Source organism: Zalophus californianus, chromosome 16 (assembly GCF_009762305.2).
Source record: "Zalophus californianus isolate mZalCal1 chromosome 16, mZalCal1.pri.v2, whole genome shotgun sequence".
Lineage (NCBI taxonomy): Eukaryota > Metazoa > Chordata > Mammalia > Carnivora > Otariidae > Zalophus > Zalophus californianus.
This window is the reverse complement of record NC_045610.1, coordinates 20,017,728-20,038,214: the sequence shown is the minus strand read 5'-3', so window position 1 is coordinate 20,038,214 and position 20,487 is coordinate 20,017,728. Positions and strand designations below refer to the sequence as shown.

Genomic DNA, 20,487 nt, shown 5'->3' with positions numbered 1-20,487 from the left:
AGAAAGCTTGCTAACACCCATCTTGGACTTCTGCCTAGATTGCTGTACCTACCGCAGGTCATTGTCCTGGCTCCCTCATTAGACTGCGAGCTTCTGAGTGGTGTACTCTCGTCTGACCCTCTGAGCGCGGTGCCTGCTTCACAGTAACCTTTTAAAACGCCTGCCGCAGCGGGGACGCTCCTTTGCTAGGGAGGTGGGACAGTGACGATTTAAGAGCCATCTGGGTTGAAATACCGACAACTTGAGAAAGTTGATTCCCCTCTCTGCCCGTTTCCTCCTCCGTGAAATGGAGGCGCAAGGGAGGCTGGTAGTGAGGCCCAAATGAGCCAAGATGGGGGAAGCACTCCGCAAGGGGAAGTTACTAATCTTTCCCCGACCCCACGCGTCTCTGAAAGAAGCACTGAGGTCAGGCGCTGCTTGGGAACCGGGACACGGCCGCGTGGACATGGGGGCGGCCGGCGCTGGGATCGGGAGGCGGGTCGTGCCGGGAGCCGGTGCGGCTGTCAATCAAGTCGGCCGTGGGGGCGGGGCGGGGCGGTGCTTCCGCCTGCGCGTGGTCGAGCCGGGCCGCTCGCCGGCGCCCGGGACTGTGGGGAAACCGCGCCCGCAGCCGCCGGCCGCGCGGCCGGACGAGGGGGCGATGGAGCTGGAGCCCGAGCTGCTGCTGCAGGAGGCCCGGGAGAACGTGGAGGCGGCGCAGAGCTACCGGCGGGAGCTGGGCCAGAGGCTGCAGGGTTTGCGGGAGGCGCGGAGGCAGGTCGGAGGGCCGCTCCCGGAGGGGCGCTGAGGGCCCCGTGGAGGGCGCGGGGTGCCCGGCGGGTGGGTGGAGGGCTCCGAGGGCTGCGAGGGGCGGGAGAAGGGAGGAGGCTCTGAAGGTGCAGGGAGACCCAGCAGGGTCTGGGAACTAAGGTGGGTGCTGGCTGGCGGGGGTGGAGGGGTCTTAAGGCGAAGAGACAAGTTTGGGGGATCGAGGGAGAGTGTGAGGGGGCGTTCCCTAAACTGTGTGGGGCGGTGATGGGGATAGGGGTGGAGGTCGGGGAGAGCGAGCGAGCAGAGCAAAAACCCGAGGGCGTCGTCACAGAGGGTACTGAGGACTGGGGAGAGTTGGGGGAGGTGGAGATTCTTTGGGAAAACCTGCCTTGGGGATGGAGACTGATTTTAGAGAGCCTGAATGGGATATTGGAAGGGGGGGACTAAAGAGACAGAGACAGGGTAATTGAGAAGCAGTAGAGTTAACACTAAATGAATGGGATTAATGCCTGAGAGTAGTATTTAATATCTCATGTAATCTTGAATGCATTAAAAAATACCATTTAACATAACCCTATTCTAGATGGTTTAGAATTTTTAAAGTGGAGTTGTGTTGGAAGGGCAAAAGAAGGAAATTGAAATACTTGAGGGATAGAATACAAAAGTGTAAGGAAATGGAAAAAGATTTAAAGAAAGGAGTGCTGAAAGGAAAAGCTAACTATACTTTCAAGTGACAGCATTATCTGTTCTATGGGGACATGGTTATCAAAGATATAGGAACACCCTGGAACATATACAGAAAAAAGATATAACCCACTGCCAATGTGTAGTGGGACAGATAATCCTCAAGCAACTATTAACACAGGATCTTCATAAATGCTTTTGGAGTGAGTTTGCTTCCATCTGAGTGGAATCATTTGAGTGAGTGGGATTTTTCTATATCACACTTAATCTATTTTTTTTTTTTTAGATTTTATTTTTATGTAATCTCTATACCCAGTGTAGGGTTGGAACTCACAACACCGAGATCAAGAGTTGCAGGCTCTTCCAACTGAGCCAGCCAAGCACCCACACTTGATAGTAATCTATGTTGTCATTCTAGTAACTCCCATGCTGCACAGAATCTGAAAATGTACAACTGGTAGAATAGTGCTGTGAAAACGGTACCTTTGGATATTTTCATCATTAAGGATACTTGGCACGCTCTGGGTTTTCTATATTTTGAAAACCTTGTAGAGCTCCTGTAGGCCAGGCATTATTCTGTAGTCTAGTAGCAAAACTGGGAGCAAAATCTAGATATGGTTATCCAGTTTGATGAATGCTTTTCATGGCCTTCCAATGCATTCATCTTGATTTCCATTTGAAAACCTCTGCATTATTCCTTCTGTTTTGAAATAGAGGTTCTAAATCTAGGACATTGTTTCGAAAGAGATTAAACTATCTCTTATTATATGATTAATGTTTCAGCCAGTTAAGATATCTTCCATATGAGCAGGTTTATTTAACTGCATCTGCAACTAAGAAACAATAAAGTTGACACTAAATGAATGAGTTTAGCACCTGAGAGTAGTACTTACTAATTTCTTGTGTTAATTTTGAATTCACTTAACAAATTTAGTATGATCGCATTCTGAATGGCTTAGAATTCAGTTTCCAGACCTGTATTTTAAATTTTATATCCAATAATGTAAATACAGGACATACTTTCCTATAAGTTAGTGTAGTTCATTATGGGTTTTTGTTTTGCTTTTGAGGCCCATTGTCTCAGGCTTGAGACAGAAAACACCAAGAGAACATCCATCACAGTTAGGTCCCTGATGACATTGCCTTCTGATTAGACTAATAGTGTAGTTCTCTTTTGTGAACTGGATTGTGTTTTGTGCCAGTTACAAGGCATCTCTCCTCAAAGCTAATTCTAGTGGATTTTGTACATTTGGGTTTGTAGAATAAGTCCTCTGTCAGCTTGGATTCGAAGGAAGGTCCATGTTACAAGAATGTTATCAAAATAAGCAGCTGCTTTTGTTTGGTGGTTAGGATATTTTTAGGGTTCCAGTCATTTTCAGAATAACTACTATTTGGCTTTTCAGTCAAAGATTTTGCATGGGGGAAGGATGAGCAGAGAGGAGAGATGCTCCCCTTTGTGTATATTTTTTACTTGCTGATTTTATTTCCTTTTGGCATATGATTTTTTTATTGATACATAATTTAGATACCATAAAATTCATGCCTTAAAATGTGCAATTCAGCATTTTTTAGTATGTTCTTTTTTTAAAGATTTTATTTATTTATTTGACAGAGAGAGACACAGTGAGAGAGGGGACACAGCAGGGGGAGTGGGAGAGGGAGAAGCAGGCTTCCCCTGAGCAGGGAGTCCGATGCAGGGCTCGATCCCAGGACTCTGGGGTTATGACCTGAGCCGAAGGCAGACGCTTAACTAACAACTGAGCCACCCCGGCGCCCCATTTTTTAGTATATTCACAAAGTTGTGCAACCATCACTACTACCTAATTCCAGAACATTTTCATCACTCCAAAAAGAAATCCCATACTGACAACCACTAAACTACTTTCTCTATTTGGATTTGCCTATTCTGGACATTTTGTATAAATAGAATCATACAATATGTGGTCCCTTGTGACTGGCTTCTTCAACTTAGCATGTTTTCAAGGTTCATCCATGTGGTAGCATGTATCAGTACTTTAATTCTTTTTGTGGCTGAATAGTATTTGTTGCATGGATATACCACATTTAATTTATACATTCATCAGTTGATAGATACTTGGATTACTTTCACTTTTTGGCTCTTATGAATAATGTTGCTGTGAACATTCATTTACAAGTTTTTATGTGGCTATGTTGTCAGTTCTTTTAGTGTATACTTAGGAATTGCTGGGTTGTATGGAAACTCTATTTAACTCTTTCGAGCACTTGGCATCCTTTTAGTCTTTGCTTTTGTTTCTTACGCTTTAAAAGTCTCTCACGAAATTTGTCTCATGTTAAGAAACCATGCCTATGAAAGAAGAGTAAAAATACTTTGTTATTCTGTCAAAAACAACTGCCATCGTGTGGCAGTTTCTCTTCTTGTGGTTAAGTTTAGGCCCTACCCTCTGTCTTTACAGAAAAGGAAGTGCTGTGCAGGAATGCATGGGTAGTCTTTAACTCTTACTGTTTAAGTAAGTTAAAGGCTAGAGAGATATGTTCATTGTCTTCAGGAAATCAGATCATGTTTACAGCCAGCCTGGCCTAAATGTTGTTGAAATCATTAAGAATACCTCTCTCTAGTTCCCTGGAATCCTTGGTACTAAGATGTAAATACCAAAGAAATTAACACCCACTCTCCTTAAATACTCATTTGTTCATTCACCTAGTAAATATTTATTGGGTGGGTCAGAGATGCTTCTAGGTCTTAGAAATACCATGGTGAGGGAAATAGACTAGTGCTCTCATGGATTTACTCTTCCCTTTGTTGGTGGGTCATTGGACTATTGCTCTTAAAAACAAAACAAATAGGAAAAACCTAAATTCTTGTGTCCTCATTTTTAGATTTCACTTCCATTGTGTTTTCATTACTTGTTTATTTGTACGGGGTTGGCTTTCCTGTTCGTTGTAAGTAGAGATAGCTGATCGAGATGTCACATGGTGATGTCAGCTAGCCAGTCAGGTGCGCCTCACAGGGTGATATTGCCTGGGTGATATTGCCATTGTCTGGGGCCTAATCCTTAAGTTTTGCAGGTCCAGAAACTGCATCTTTGTACATTATCAAAGGGGGATTAGTTTGAGGCACTGGAGGTGCCTACAATGAGAAATACCAATGTTCTACAATGAGAAATACCAACTGTTCTGTATACGGTTACAATTCATGCTAGAAAATGAACGTGTTGGCCTTCATGTGCCTTTTAAATGTGATTCGGTGTCTCTCAGGGCATTGATGAGAGCAAGCAAGTCTCTGCTCTTTCAGAGTAAAGGGCCAGATCCTGTTACCTAATTAAGATACTATTTGGTGAGGAGCCTGCCTAGCTCTGGCCAGTGGTATCCCTTTGATCCTCGCTACCACAAATGTGATCCATCACCTGAGAGCTTGTGAAGAATGCAAGAATCAGACCAGACCTACTAAATCATAATCTGCACTTGAACAGGATTGTCAGGTGTGCTGTGTATGCACATTGAAAATTGAGGCACACTGTCTTAGAGTATACCATTACCAATTTGTCAGTTCTCTACTGATTTCTGTAGTTTAATCTAACCATAAGTGTGTTGTTATAAATTGCCATTGTTTATCCTCAAGATTGAAACCTGGCTGGCTCAGTTGGTAGAGCTTGCGATCTTAATGTTGGGGTCATGAGTTTAAGCCCTGCATTGGGCATAGAGCCTCCTTTATTTATTTATTTTTTTCAGAGCCTCCTTTAAACAAAACAAAATGTCATTTGAAATATCATAGGTTTGTTACGTAATTATACAGTGATATACAAGTGAATAATTGACATAAGCTAGCACTTGTTCTAGCATGTCTTAACATCTGTAATATGACCCTTTGTCTTTATAATATTTTTTTCAATTTTTAATAGTTGATTTCAGACAATTTTTTGAAGATTCAACTAGCAGTCTTGATATTCTTTTTTTTTTTTTTAGATTTTATTTATTTATTTGACAGAGAGAGACACAGTGAGAGAGGGAACACAAGCAGGGGGAGTGGGAGAGGGAGAAGCAGGCTTCCTGTGGAGCGGGGAGCCCGATGCAGGGCTCGACCCCAGGACCCTGAGATCATGACCTGAGCCGAAGGCAGACGCTTAACGACTGAGCCACCCAGGCGCCCCAGCAGTCTTGATATTCTTAATATACAATACCATGTCTTCTATAGATCATTATTCCCACGGGGTTTGAAAACACATAGCATACTAGTTAAAGACTGGGACAGATCTAGAATTCAGCAGGGGAAAAAAATTATTTCAGAAAACCAGGGCAGGAAGTCTTAGTAGCTCAGCAAAGAAAAGAATGCTATTATTGCTTCTTTTATCTCCCACTTCCCCTTCTGTTACCCATTTTCAAAACAGTCCAAAAATCTGTCTGAAAATGATGTTACTGTAGTAGTACTTATCATAGTGTACTAAGGAAAGGTTAAATCTAGAGCTGGGAAAAACCAAGAACAGATGAAATAATTTTAAAATAACCTATAATTCTACTACTTACTGACAACCACTGTTAACATTTTGGTGTATCCTTCTAGACATATTATTTTGCAAAATTCAGGGACTACTATATATGCAACTTCATATCCATTTTTTTTCTTTTGGTTAGTATTATATGGAGCATTTAGCAACTGATGGAGCATTTGTTGGTGGTAAGCTGAGATGTATTGACTTAGGTATGCCGAAATACTAGAAGCAATGCTGTAGAAGCAAAACTAGATAATCAACAGCCAAGGGTGGGGAGAAAAAGCTGAACACATATTTGTGTGCAGAAGACCACATGTTTACATTGGCTTTTGAGCCATCTTTTCTCAAATAAGTCTTTTCACGAACATCTTTAAACATGGCACTCTGAAAGCTGCTTATTGAGTCCAACACTCACTTGAAATAGAAAAGGATATAGATGAGAATTAAAACATGTATTCTGAATCAATAATGTTAAAATCCATGATGTTAGTTAAAAAGTGTGTGAATGTCACAGAGGTGCCCAGGTTTTCTCTGTGTAGGTATTTTTTTCAATGTAATTGTAGTATAGGTATGATTCTGATAGAGAAAGGGGCGCCTGGGTGGCTCTCTCGGTTAAGCCTCCAACTCTTGGTTTCCGCTCAGGTCATGATCTCAGGACTGTGAGGTCCAGCCCCGTGTAGGGCTCTGTGCTCGGCATGGAGTCTGATAGAGATTCTCTCCCTCTCCTTCCCCCTTGCTCCCCCCCCTCTAGTTCTCTCTAATAAAAATAAATCTTAAAAAAATTTTGATGGAGAAAAACTATTATCACTATAAATCTCATAAATAATGTGGCTAATTTATGATCTAAAAAGCCAAACGGACCACTTATGTTTTCTGTTATTTTACTTTGTTAGCATTTGCTCCTATTAGCCATGAGATCTTGAGAAACTTCCCTTTTTTTGATCCTCACTTGCCTTATCTGTACAGAGAGGATAAGGGTAGTACCTGCTTTGCTTGGCCAATGTGGGAATTAAGATGAGGAATATATGTAAAATCCTTAGCGCCATGCCTGGGACATACAAAGTGCTGAATAAATATTACCCATAATAATAATACCAATAAATATTGTTACTCAGGGTGACATCTCCTCGCCTGCTTCTCCAAATGGTAACTTATTCTTTAAATGTCTTTCCCAGCAGAATGCCCTTTTTGAGCTCAGATGGCAATTTGTGGCTGTCCCACTTATGTAAGAACTTAATATATTTTATTATAGTTATGTGTGCATTCAACTAGCTCCTTTACCAGAATGACAGTTTTTTTTTTAGGTCAGGCCCATGCTTTATTCATCTTTATAACCCCAGCTCCTGGCACATACTAGATCTCAATAAATACTGAATAAGTGCCTTTATGAATGTTGTGGGTGTAATTTTGCAGACATTCTTTTTAGATTGTCCATGGTCTTGATTATATGTACCCTATTCATTAATGCAGATAATCAAGAATTAAACTTTTGTTTTATCATATGGTTTGGTTATTTGTTGCTACATAATAAACTGTACCAAAGTGTAACGGCTTAAAAAGCAATCTTATTTGCTTACTATGCTAGGGATCGACTGGGACTTGGTTGGGCAGTTCTTCAGATTTTGCTGGCAACACTCATGTAATTGCAGTCAGATGGCAGCCAAGGCTGGCATGTTCAAGAAAGAACGTTCACTTACCTGTTTGGAGACTTAGTGGCTGCAGGACTCCATTGGAATGCTGGCATGGCTGGACCTGGATGCCAGTCTTCTTCCCTTCCTCCCACCCTTCCCACTCATCTACCCCTTCCACTCTCCAGAAAGGTAGCCAGATGTCTTACATGGTGGATCAGGACCCTCAAAAGTGCAAGAGCGGCGGTTGCCAGGCTGCTAGACCTGGAGCTGGCACAACCTCCATTCCACTCTGAGCGATGCACTTAAGCCTGCAAGTGCTCATCACAGCCCCACTGTTTTCTCGGGGAGAGGACTGCACAATGATAGAGTATTGGGATGTGTGCTTCGTGGTTCACTGGGGGCCACTAATGTAACAGACTGCCAAATCATAGAAAAAGGATTTTCTTTCTGAATGTTTTCAAATAGGCATTAAAAAAAAAAAGGCAAGGCAAGATGGAAATGTGGCAGCACTTATGAGTCCATAAGAAGAGTCATACAATTCAAATTCTCTGTCACTTTACTAGCTTTCTGATGTGGGCATGTTTATCTCTCTGACTCCAGCATGTTACTCATCTACAGATGCTTTCTTCATAGGGTTGTGGTAGCATTTAAATGAGACCATGCGTGTAAGTAGCTGGCACACAGTAGGTGTTCAGTAGATGATAGCTGTTGCTGTATTATTGCCATCATCATCATCATCTTATTTTTAGTGACTAATGTCTTCGTGTCAGGGTGAAGACAAGTACCTAATGTAGTATATGTCACATGAACTGAGAAGAAATATTTTGGTTAGCTTTTTCAAGTTCACTTGACTATTTTTTATATTTACTTTGTCTTTTATTTTTGATTATTATGTTCTTGTTAGCTAAGTGTTTAAAAGGCGAAAGATTTTTGTGATCTGAAGAGAAACCAGAGTGTAGCTAAGTGTTTAAAGCCAATGTCTAATTTTAAAATAGTTCTGGGGTGCCTGGCTGGCTCAGGGGGTGGAACATATGACTCTTGATCTCAGGATTGTGAATTTGAGCCCCAAATGTTGGGTGTTGGGTGTAGAGATTACTTAAAAATAAAATTGTGAAAATAAAATGAAATCGTTTTAGTTTCCTGTTACCAAATGGGAAAATAAATTCTTAAACTTGGAGAATAAAAATTATTTTCTTCTATGAAATCATAAAAATGCATGTTTTAGAGGAGATAGAGGAGATTCTGGTTACTTAATTTTCTAAAATACGCTGTTATATTTATTGTATTATATTGATATAGCAACTGTATATTGCCACTGAAGACCACAGATGTTTTAAGTCAAATTCTACATAGGTTTTTATGAGTTTGTTAGTAGCTAAACTCCGGAGGAAAGTATGTCAGTCAATGTTGTCTTGGAGGGTTATGAAGTATATATTTACTAGGCTTTTGCAAGCCTTAGTCTTGATGTGTAAACTTGATGACTTTTTGCCATTTTGTGAACTCATCCTCATGTTAAAACTTCAAAATACAGTTGCTTAGGGATTAGATTAAATTGCAGTAAAGGTAACTTGTTTTTTTTTAAAGATTTATTTATTAGAGAGAGCGGGCATGCATGCGAGCGAGTGTGCATGCATGCATGTGCTCAGGGGGAGGGGCCAAGGGAGAGGGAGAGAGAGTCCCAAACAGACAGCACAAAATGGGGAGCCTGATGTAGGACTCGATCCCATCACCCTGAGATCATGACCTGAGCCTAAATAAGAGTCAGATGCTCAACCGACTGTGCCACCTAGGTGCCCCAGTAAATAAGTTTTAATGGTCCATTACAGTAGAGGCTTTAGTGGAAAATTGGTTTGAATATTATTAATCAGCATAAACAGTGTATATGACGGTTTCCTTTTTAAAAGACCTTGAGTTGTGTATCATTTGTATTCTACTTAAATCTACTGTTACTATATGTAGCAGTTGTTTTGCCCTAGAATGGCTAGATAGCATTTGGGGCTGTGTGGTTGTCTACCACATGATTCTTGATGCAAGGATAAGAAATACAAGTTACAGCAGGAAGTGTTTGCAGTCAGTACATAATTTCTAGGTTTTCCTGGGAACTCCTGAAAATGGGAAAAGTGGAAAGGCCATGGTCTTTGGAGTCAGACTGTTTCTGGCACTGTGAAGCCTTGGGAAAGTTATTTGACTTCTTCAAGCTTCACCCTCTTCAATGTAGACAGTAGAGACCCACCTCTCAGAGTCACTGTGAAGTTAATGAGCTGACAGGGCACACATGGACCATGGTACCACATCAAATAAGAAGAAACCACTCAGCAGTGAAGTCCGCCCGAGGTTTAGTTTCATCAAGCAAAGCAAATGAAACAGCAGTGGTTGGTATTCTATGAACGAAAGGGACTACGTTTATAATGGAAGTGTAGGAGGTGCATTTGGAAATGGAGTCTCCCCTGCCCAGTCCTCTCACTGCTTTATGTTCACATACTTCCTCTTTTTCTTTCCTCTGAGGTTCTGAAACAAAAACAAAACATAGTTGAGCTCTGAAACTGTTGGAGCTTTTGAATTCTTTCTAAAGAGGAAATTGACTTTACCTAACCAATGCACTTCCTGTATGTGCCGTATCCGTTAAAGAGTGAGACAGGACTTCATTGGTATACTTCTCAACTGCAGAATTTCCTCTTGGTGGTGGGGGTGTGAACTGTATTACAGTGCCTCAACATGTCTTCATTTATTTTGGTATCTGTAAGGTCTATCGTAGTTCACCTGGGGATCTTGTTTAAAATGTAGGTTCTGATTCGGTAGTTCTGGGTGGGGCCTAACAGTCTGCATTTCTAACAATATCCCAGGTGATGTATCAAAATCATAAAGCATGTAGGGGCGCCTGGGTGGCTCAGTTGTTAAGCGTCTGCCTTCAGCTCAGGTCATGATCCCAGGGTTCTAGGATCGAGCCCCGCATTGGGCTCCCTGCTCAGCGGGAAGCCTGCTTCCCCCCACTCCCACTCCCCCTGCTTGTGTTCCCTCTCTTGCTGTGTCTGTCTCTGTCAAATAAATAAATAAAATCTTTAAAAAAAATCATAAGGCATGCTCTCCCTGGTTCTTTAAAAAGGTCTTAAACATGTACATGATTAACTTCATTTTTCTTCAACAACATTTATTTGCCAGGTGCTATATGTATGTTAGGGCCTGAGTCTTAAGGACCCCACAGGTAAGTAACGAGCCTGAAAGTTTTGAGTATGGCCCCCTCCCTTTTCTTTTTGAATTTTGGTTTTGGTTTATTTCATAGAAGCTCCCTAGTACAGAGACTACTTAACAATTAAACTTATATTAGGGTCTCTCTGTTTCTTTTTTTTTTTTTAAGATTTTATTTATTTATTTGACAGAGAGAGACACAGTGAGAGAAGGAACACAAGCAGGGGGAGTGGGAGAGGGAGAAGCAGGCTTTCCGTGGAGCAGCGAGCCCAATGCGGGGCTCGATCCTAGTACCCCAGGATCATGACCTGAGCGAAAGGCAGATGCCCAACGACTGAGCCACCCAGACGCCCCGAGTCTCTCTGTTTCTTTCTGATTTAAGGTATTCCTCCATTTACTGCACACACACTATTGTAAGTTACATTACTGTCAAAAGGAGAAAAAATTATTTCCATAATCCATTTCAGCCAATTAAACTGTTCCCTTTTTTTTCCCTGTATTTTTTTGTACTCCTTGAGCATTGACATCTTTTGTTTTTACATGGTTGTGAACATTTCTGGATTCTGCTTTTTAAATTTAGTATTAGAGAATAGATGGAAAACTTTCTAAATTTCTCTGTTAACTGTGGAAATCCTGTGCTTTGTGTATTTTCTTGGACTTCAAACACTCTTGGAAAGATAAAGTTAGCAAAAGGGTTAGAGTAGTAAATGTAATAATGTCATTATGAAACTAATTTAATATCTGCAAAGTAAAGTATGTGTTTGCTTTGATTCAGCTATTTGGCTTTTAGAATTTTCCTGTTAAGTGAGAGTGAATTGTGTGTTGTATCTTTAAAAAAAAAAAAAGAAAAGAAAAGAAAGAGTTGTATCTGTGTAGACAACTGGTTTGTTTTCAAAATAAGTGTGAGCTGTAAAGATTTCCCTGTCCTATCTCCCAGAACAGCAGCTCTTAATCTGAGCTCTGTGGACCTGACGGCAGTGTTTCTCAAAGTGTGGGCTGCAGAATCACGGGTGTGCTTTTGAAACTTGAGAACTCCATCCATACACTCCAGCCCTCCTTGAAGGTTCTGGATCAGTATGTCTGGGATGGAGCCCTGCAATCTAAATTATATCAGGCAGCCTACATGATTCTTCTGCAAACCAAGTTTCAGAATTACTGCTGCAGGCAAGCCATGGTTGAGATTTGAGGGAACTTGTAAGCTCTGAAATTGAATTAATTTCTTTAGGGTATGGATTATTCATTTTATTGGAAAGAGAGGGTCTGTGAACCTTTCATTGAGATTTGCAAAGAGGAACATAACTCAAAAAAGATTATTGTCCCAGAGGTGTGTTTTCATGAACATTTCTCTGCCTTCTATGAGCCTCTTTGAATTTTAAATAAATTCTTAGCTTTCTCCTAGTATAATGAGGGCATTTTATCCATTCGGTGATATATTTTTCTTTTTTTTTAGTATCATGGCTTTCTTTTATTTATAATTTATTTATTTATTTTAGAGGGAACCGTGGAGGAGTGGAGGGAGGAGGGGCGGGGGAGAGGGAGGAGGAGAGACTCCACACTGAGCGTGAGTATGACATGGGGATCCATCTCACAACCCTGAGATCATGACCGGATCTGAAACCAAGAGTCAGACGCTCAACTGACTGAGCCACCCAGGCGCCCCTATACTATGGCTTTCTGATTTACCATTTATTTACTACTTTTCAGTAAAATGAATTTTAATCCCCTCCTAATTTAAATTTTTTTGTGCTGAAACATACTGTTTCCAAGAACAACTTTGTGCAGATAATGATACTAATATTTTTTTATTGGGAGCTACAATGTGCCAGTTATTTTACCAAGCGTAATACACATTATTTAATCCTATTAACAGCAACTCCATGAAGTAAGCATGATATTCATTTGACATATAAGGAAATTGAGGTGTGGAGTGCTTAATTAACATGATCAAATTGACTTAGTTTGTGAATGGTGGAACCAGGGTTTGAGCCCATTCTGTCTTACCTGAAGGCCAGTACTATGCATTTCTGCAAGTTTGTGCAAATGAATCACGTTCAATTTGTCAACAAATGGAAGATGATCATTGTGTAGTGCCTTGGGATTATGGGTCATGCCTGTGGATTAGCCTTTTCTAAAGATTCTGATTCTGTGTTTTTATGTTCTTCCTTTTCAGATCAAAGAGAGTGCATCACAGACAAGAGATGTTCTCAAACAGCATTTTAATGATTTAAAGGGAACCCTTGGGAAGCTCCTGGATGAGCGATTGGTGACCCTTTTGCAAGAGGTGGACACGATTGAACAGGAAACCATTAAACCTCTAGATGACTGCCAGAAGCTCATAGAGCATGGAGTTAATACTGCAGAGGACTTAGTCCAAGAAGGTGGGAGTCCAGGGCGCTGTGAAGTGGGGCACATTCAGATTGGCCCTTTGCTGATTTCTCAGGGTGCCAGCAGGCTTCTTGCCATCTGTGGGGTGCTTAGACTGTTCCTGCTTCAGGATAGTTTGTAATATAGGATGACAGATACACAGTGAGGTATCCCACGGTGAGTGAGTGCAGTTGAAGTGTTAATTATGATCATTTACAAAATGAGGCGTAAGTGGTTTTTCTCAAATGGTTTTATGATAGTATCTTATTTACTGTTAACACTGTGACTTTAAAGTCCTTTTGAGTCTGTTCAGATATTTTTCAGTGTTCGTAGAATTTAATTCCATTGCTAGTTTTAGAAGGTTAAAAATTATGATTGGTGTTTACTCCTGAAATCATAGCGATTATATACCTATCTGCAGCCAATTACTGTGCTTAAAGCATGCCCACATCTTGGCTTGCTATCTTCCTGTCTTCATGTCCACCTTCCTTCTTTCACATAGATCGTTGTCAAGAACACTAAATCAAAAGGTAATGGTTCTGCCCTTTGGGGTTCACAGCGCAGAGAGAGGCATATGTGCCGAGAGAGAGCTAAGACTTCAGAGAAGGGAAAGCGCTTAGCTGTGGGAGAGTGTAGGATAGCTTTCTGTGGGAGGAGTTCCACGGAGGCTCAAAAGAATTCATTAAGCGGACAAAGGAAGAAAAGAAGTAACAGCACGATTGGAAGCAGAAGTAACATCATGAGTGAAGTGAATGGCATATCAGGGGTCTATTGAAGTATTTTAGGCAGTGGAGTTACACAGTCAGATTTGCATTTGAAAAAAAATGATGCTGGGGCGCCTGGGTGGCTCAGGTCATGATCCCAGAGTCCTGGGATCGAGCCCCATATTGGGCTCTCTTCTCAGCGGGAAGCCTGCTTCTCCCTCTCCCACGCCCCCTGCTTGTGTTCCCTCTCTCGCTGTGTGTCTCTCTCTGTCAAATAAATAAATAAATAAATCTTGAAAAAAAAAAAAAAGACTTTTCAGAGAGAAAAGTATTGACGATTTTACCTATCAATGAGTGTTGATTATTGGTGATTGCCTGGAGATAGGTTGGAGAATAAAGGGAAGGATTTAGGATGACCAAAACCAGCCAGATTTTGGATGACCAGGTTGGAATGTGCTGTTTACTGGCGTAGGAAATAAAGGAGAAGGGTGGGCTTCAGTGGGCAGTCAGGCATTCAGTTTGGGGCATTTGAGTTCGAGGTGCTGTGGATGCCCAGAAGGTAGTTGGGCATGTGGCATGTGGCTTAGGAGAGAGATCAGTGTGGCAAGATGGCAAGTGATGGTGTGTACATCAAGTCTGAATCCATGGGAGTAAGTAAATCTTCCAAAGCTAGTGTATAATATGAGAAGAGAGGGTGGCAGAGGATGCCAGCATTGAAAGGACAACTGAAAAAGGAGCCAGAGACTGAATACCATCCATCCTGTACTGAGTGCTGTGAGTGGCATGGGATGAAGAGGGTGCATGGCTTACAAGGCTGTCACTCTAACTGGAAATTCATCCCCTTTTAGTCCCATTTAGAATGTGGCACTGCTGTTATCTTTGCATGCTAATGACATTTTGTCTCATCTTCAGGGAGAACTGCTTATTTGTCACTGACCGTAACAGTGCCTTTGAGAGAATTATTTTTAGGGGGGCCACAGGGTGTTTTCCCCGAGAGACTTTGCATTTGGAAACAAACCCAGAAGCAGTTCACAGGGCAGGAGTGTACACCCATCACCCTAAGGACTGAGAAATGTTTTTATTTTAGAAAATAAATCCTTTGAGGCACAAACTTGTTTGTTACAGCATCTGATGCTTAAATGTTTTTATACTTCAGAGATATTTTGAATTTCAGTCTCTTTCCTCCCTCCCAAGGGATAAAAACTCATTTATGGAATTTTGAGGACTTGGAGGCAGTGTTCCATATGTCCTGTTTTCCTTTTGGTGATGGAGAATGTCATGTGGTCCCAAAAAATTTAAGTCACTCCAGGGCACATTCAGATGGAAAAGAGTTCTGGTAGTGTTTCTTTGGGGGTGTGGAAGGACATAGAAGTTGGTCTTTTTTTTTTTTTTTAATGTCTTTAGGTACCTTTTCCTTTTTCTGTGGAATAATTTCTAATATGTGATACTCTTTTAGGAAAACAGCTGTATCATTTGACTTTATAAGACCCCTTGCCCATGGGGTGCCTGGGTGGCTCAGTCAATAAAAGCGTCTGCCTTAGGCTCAAGTCATGATCCCAGGGTCCTGGGATCGAGCCCCGCATTGGGCTCCCTGCTCAGCGGGGAGTCTGCCTCTGCCTCTCCCCTTCCCCCCTATTTTCTGTCTGTCTCAAAGAAATTAAAAAAAAAAAAGACCCTGTGCCCTATTTTTCTATCAGGGTAACTCCTGTTGGAGTTTTATAAATAAAGATTCTGTAGGAGCGATGGAAAAAAGGACCCGGATCTTCTCCTTTGTATAAAATTGGTCGACAAACCAGATTTCTTTGTGTAGAGCAGAATCTTTCATCTCTGGTAAAATGTTACCATTATGTACCCCTTTTTTTTTGTGAGCTTCACCTTAGAGTCACTTCTAAAGTAGTTTCTACCTTTACTTTTTGGGAACTTGACTGTGGAATCACTTAAGAATTATTTGCGAGAAAACCAGAGACTCACCTAGACATGGACTATAGTGATTACTTTATAATGTGACTGTTTTTTGCTGTATTTATTCTCTCATTCTTGATTGTAGGGGAGATTGCCATTCTTGGTGGCGTAGGAGAACAGAATGAAAAACTGTGGAACTTTACCAAAAAGGCCTCACACATTCAGTTGGACAGGTAAAGGAGTTAGTGCCGTTCAGGCTTAGTTTTACACATTTAAACTGCCTGCTTTTTTTCCCCCCCTTATTAAAGATTCTGAGTAAATGAGATAGAGAATATATATTTCAAGATTCACTGCTCAATACCAGTATTAGTGGTATGAAACAGTAACGATTGTAATTTTTGGCATAGTATTACTGTAGATTTTCTTCAATTCTAATGTGTAAGAGAATTACTAAATTTTAGAAATCTGAACATACTGAAACTGATTTTTTGGTATAAACTTGACAGTGGTGATCCTAGCAATTTTCTCTTTTCTTGCTTATATTTATTTGGGAAGAGAATCTGTCTTCCAAAGCCCCTACTGCCATTAGCATTATTTCCTGAGGGCTTCAGCATCTTTATGTCGTATGTGACTGATCTAAACTATGATTCATAATTTTAATCCTCAGTTAAGAGCCTCATAAACACATAAGCTTTGTTTCCTCAGCTTACCAGAAGTGCCTTTACTGGTTGATGTGCCTTGTTTGTCTGCTCAGTTGGATGACTCAATTCTGAACATAGTGAAAGACCACATTTTCAAGCATGGAATGGTAGCATCTCGCCCACCAGTTCAGATCGAAGAGCTAATAGAGAAACCGGGAGGCATCATTGTTCGATGGTGTAAGGTGCGTAATTAAGACTTGTAGACGTGGGCGCCTGGGTGGCTCAGTTGGTTAAGCGACTGCCTTCGGCTCAGGTCGTGATCCCAGGGTCCTGGGATCGAGCCCCGCATCGGGCTCCCTGCTCAGTGGGGAGCCTGCTTCTCCCTCTCCCTCTGTTCCTCCACCTGCTTGTGCTCTCTCTCTCTCACTCTCTCACTCTCTCAAATAAATAAAAATCTTAAAAAAAAAATCCTAAAATGGTGGTTTTGTCACATTCTCAGCATGCTGGGAATTTTCTGTATTAAATCATGTTATGTATATGAGTTACCATATTGTAGATAGAAACCATGTCCAAATGAATCATAAGTGTCTTGGCTGTTGACAAATACATCATTCAGAATGGGTGCTCAGCTTCTGGAAATGATTGATTTTTCTTAAATGGATTTTTTTTTAAGATTGTATTTATTTATTTGAGAGAGAGCATGAGCAGGGGGAGGCGCAGAGGGAGAAAGACAAGCACTCCCCACTGAGCAGAGAGCCCAACACAACTCTTGATCCCAGGACCCTGAGATCATGACCTGAGCCTAAGGCAGACATTTAACCAACTGAGCCACCCAGGTGCCCCTAAATGGATTTCTTTTTAAAGATTTATTTATTTACTTGAGAGAGAGAAGAGGGGAGAGGGGCAGAAGGAGAGGGAGAGAGAAACTCAAGCAGACTCCCTGCCAAGCGTGGAACCCAACATGGGGCTGGATCTCACCACCTTGAGATCAGACCTGAGCTGAAATCGAGAGTCGGAATGGAAGCTTAACCAACTGAGCCACCCAGGTACCCCTTAAGTGGATTTTTTTTGCTGAGGCCTTCTTACAGAAGAAAAAAGTAGGGATTTTTTTGTTGGTTCAAAACAAAGACTCTTATTCCATTTTTATTCTTTTCCCTGTCAGTGGATCTAGAGTTTCCATTTTTTTTTGCTATAAACATTAGTATTCATGTTCCTTGGTGTACATGTGTAAGAATTTTTCCTCAAGTATATACCCAGTAAAATTATAAGGTCCTAGAGTATTGGATCTATACTCTAATAGAAATACCAAATTTTGGGGGCGCCTGGGTGGCTCAGTCGTTAAGCGTCTGCCTTCGGCTCAGGTCATGATCCCAGGGTCCTGGGATCGAGCCCCACATCGGGGTCCCTGCTTGGCGGGAAGCCTGCTTCTCCCTCTCCCACTCCCCCTGCTTGTGTTCCCTCTCTCGCTGTGTCTCTCTCTATCAAATAAATAAATAAAATCTTAAAAAAAAAATTCTCCACTCAAAAAAAGAAATACCAAATTATTTTCAGTGTGATTGTACCAGCGTTTCCTTCTACGAGCAGTGTTCCCGGTACTCTGCATCCTGACCAAAACTTGGTATTGTCACACATTACATTTTTGCCAGTATGGTATCTCATTCTGGTTTCAAATTGCATTGTCTATATTACAAATTTGGTTAAATACTTTTATGTATTTTTGGTTACGTATATTTCTAATTCCATGCTTATTTGTGCCTTTTGTTCATTCTCTTATTGGGTGGTTTCTCCCCTATTAAGTTTTAAAGGAGTCCTTTATATATTCTGGATATTAATTATCTTGGTTTTGTGAATGATGTAGTTGTGGGATTCTTTTTTTTGTTTTTTAAAGATTTTACATATTTATTTGGCAGGGAGAGAGCAAGAGAGGGAACACAAGCAGGGGGGAGTGGGAGAGGGAGAAGCAGGCTTCCCGCTGAGCAGGGAGCCCGATGTGGGGCTCGATCCCAGGACCCTGGGATCGTGACCTGAGCCGAAGGCAGACACTTAACAGCTGAGCCATGCAGGCACCCCAGTTGTGGGATTCTTATCTTTGAATTTCCAATATTTTATCTTTGGCATTATGGTATAGAAAACATGCCATTTCAGAATGCTTGGGTGGCTCAGTCAGTTGAGTGGCCAGCTCTTGATTTTGGCTTAGGTTGTGATCTCAGGGTCCTGGGATCGTGCCCCACATCAGGCTCCACACTCAGCGGGGACTCTTTTTGGGGATTTTCTCTCTGTCCCTCTCCCTCCTCCCCTCCCTGCTTGTGCTCGCTCCTCTCTTTTAGAATGAATAAATAAATCTTTTAAAAAAAAAGAAAGAAAAAGAGAACATGCCATTTCTTCAAAGGAAGCAGAGTTCTGCAAATCAGACTGGGAGGTATATAACACATGGTTCAATAAAGGGCAGTAATGATGACATATTTCCTATGACCTTCCTGAGAGTAGCCCAAATTCAGCACGTGGGCTTCTGTGCTCGGCCCCAGAATTCTTAAGCCATGATGCTGAGAGAAACTGTTCCCTGATTTTTTTTTTTTTAAGATTTTATTTTTTGATAGAGAGCGAGACAGCAAGAGAGCGAACACAAGCAGGGGGAGTTGTTCCCTGATTTTTATCTAACACAAAGCCTTTCTCCTTAGGTGGATGATGACTTTACAGCCCAGGATTACAGGCTCCAGTTCCGCAAATGCACTTCAAATCATTTTGAGGACGTATACGTAGGCTCTGAAACTGAGTTCATAGTGTTGCACATAGACCCCAATGTTGATTATCAGTTCAGAGTCTGCGCCCGAGGAGATGGCCGACAGGAGTGGAGTCCTTGGAGCGTCCCCCAAATGGGTCACTCCACGTTGGTGCCTCATGGTATGCTGTTGCCTTCTCACTCCCGAAGCATAACGATGTCTCAGGACGCTGGTGCCTGTGCTCAAGATCACACACTGACAGCCAGGTTTTCTGTTGGTAAAACCTGCGTTGGTGAGAACAACATGGAACATGTTCTGTTCAAATTACTTTGCGTGAATTTTGAGACATTTTCATCGGTTCTTATCTCGAGTCCAAAAATAGTGCTAGGCTGGGTTATTAGCATCCCCTAAATCCAAAGATTTTAAGTGTTGCGACAAGATACTGATTTTCAAAAAAAAAATGGGTACTGATTTTCCAAACCTTCAATTACTTTCTGGATGGAGGTCTTATGATTTGAAATTGGTCTGTCCTATATTACTATTTTAAAATATTCAGACTCATTTGTTAATTAGTTGTTAATCAGGTTGGAATAAGCTCAATTATGCTTCACCCTGATTTCATTAGATAGGAGATAACACTCATTGATCTTCCGTCTATTCCTGCCAGAATTCTGCAGGAATAGACTAACACATTTTTTGTGATTTTTTAGGATTAACCAGGATACCTGTCACTGAATCTCTTCTTTTATGGGGCTTGTCCGTGACCCCTAAGAGTAGCTGCTTCTGCTTCCAAGTTTTATTTAATGTATCTGTGTTGAAGATATACCTCAAAAGGTTTTAATAATTTTCGGTATCTTTGCTTTCTAAAAAGAGTGGACAGCTGGCTTTGAGGGGTACAGCCTGAGTAGTCGAAGAAATATAGCCCTCCGGAATGATTCTGAATCCTCGGGTGTGCTCTACTCCAGTGCTCCAACTTATTTCTGTGGGCAGACATTGACATTCAGGCAAGTAGATCTTACAGTATGTTTGTCATGCCTTAGGCAGTAAAGTGACGTGCATAGAACATATATGAGCTTTGGATTGAAAGTAGACCTGAGTTTATTTCATCATTTATAAGCGTTACTTTGGGGAGAGGTCCTCATTTCTTTTTGCTTTGGTTTTCTCAGATGTGTTCATAGAGCTAATATGAAAATGAACTGAGATAAAGTATATAAGATGTCTTGCTTATGCCTGATACATAGCACGTACTTATGTTTATGTCTCTTTTCTTCTCGGGAGATAGAGGTAAGTAGACTACCTCTCAAAAGTCAGTCATAAAAAATCAGAGGCCAATAATTTTTTTCCTTTGTGAATCAATATGAGCAGGTGTCTGTGAGAGAGAACCTGTCAGTGTAAACGTACTGAGAATTACATATATAATGTATATAATTCTCTAT

At 41.3% G+C, this 20,487-nt stretch overlaps 1 protein-coding gene across 1 annotated transcript in view; it reads left to right on the top strand.

Annotated features, from left to right (window-relative positions):
* Positions 1-541: 541 nt before the first annotated feature.
* Positions 542-20,487, top strand: part of CRLF3 (cytokine receptor like factor 3) — a 35,138-nt gene continuing 15,192 nt past the window's right edge. Inside the window, exons 1-6 of the mRNA XM_027626597.2 lie at positions 542-757; positions 12,891-13,098; positions 15,836-15,923; positions 16,396-16,573; positions 19,010-19,232; positions 19,923-20,055. Of these exons, the coding sequence (XP_027482398.1) occupies positions 641-757; positions 12,891-13,098; positions 15,836-15,923; positions 16,396-16,573; positions 19,010-19,232; positions 19,923-20,055 (947 nt within the window). The 5' untranslated portion in view covers positions 542-640. The remainder of the gene's footprint in view (positions 758-12,890; positions 13,099-15,835; positions 15,924-16,395; positions 16,574-19,009; positions 19,233-19,922; positions 20,056-20,487) is intronic.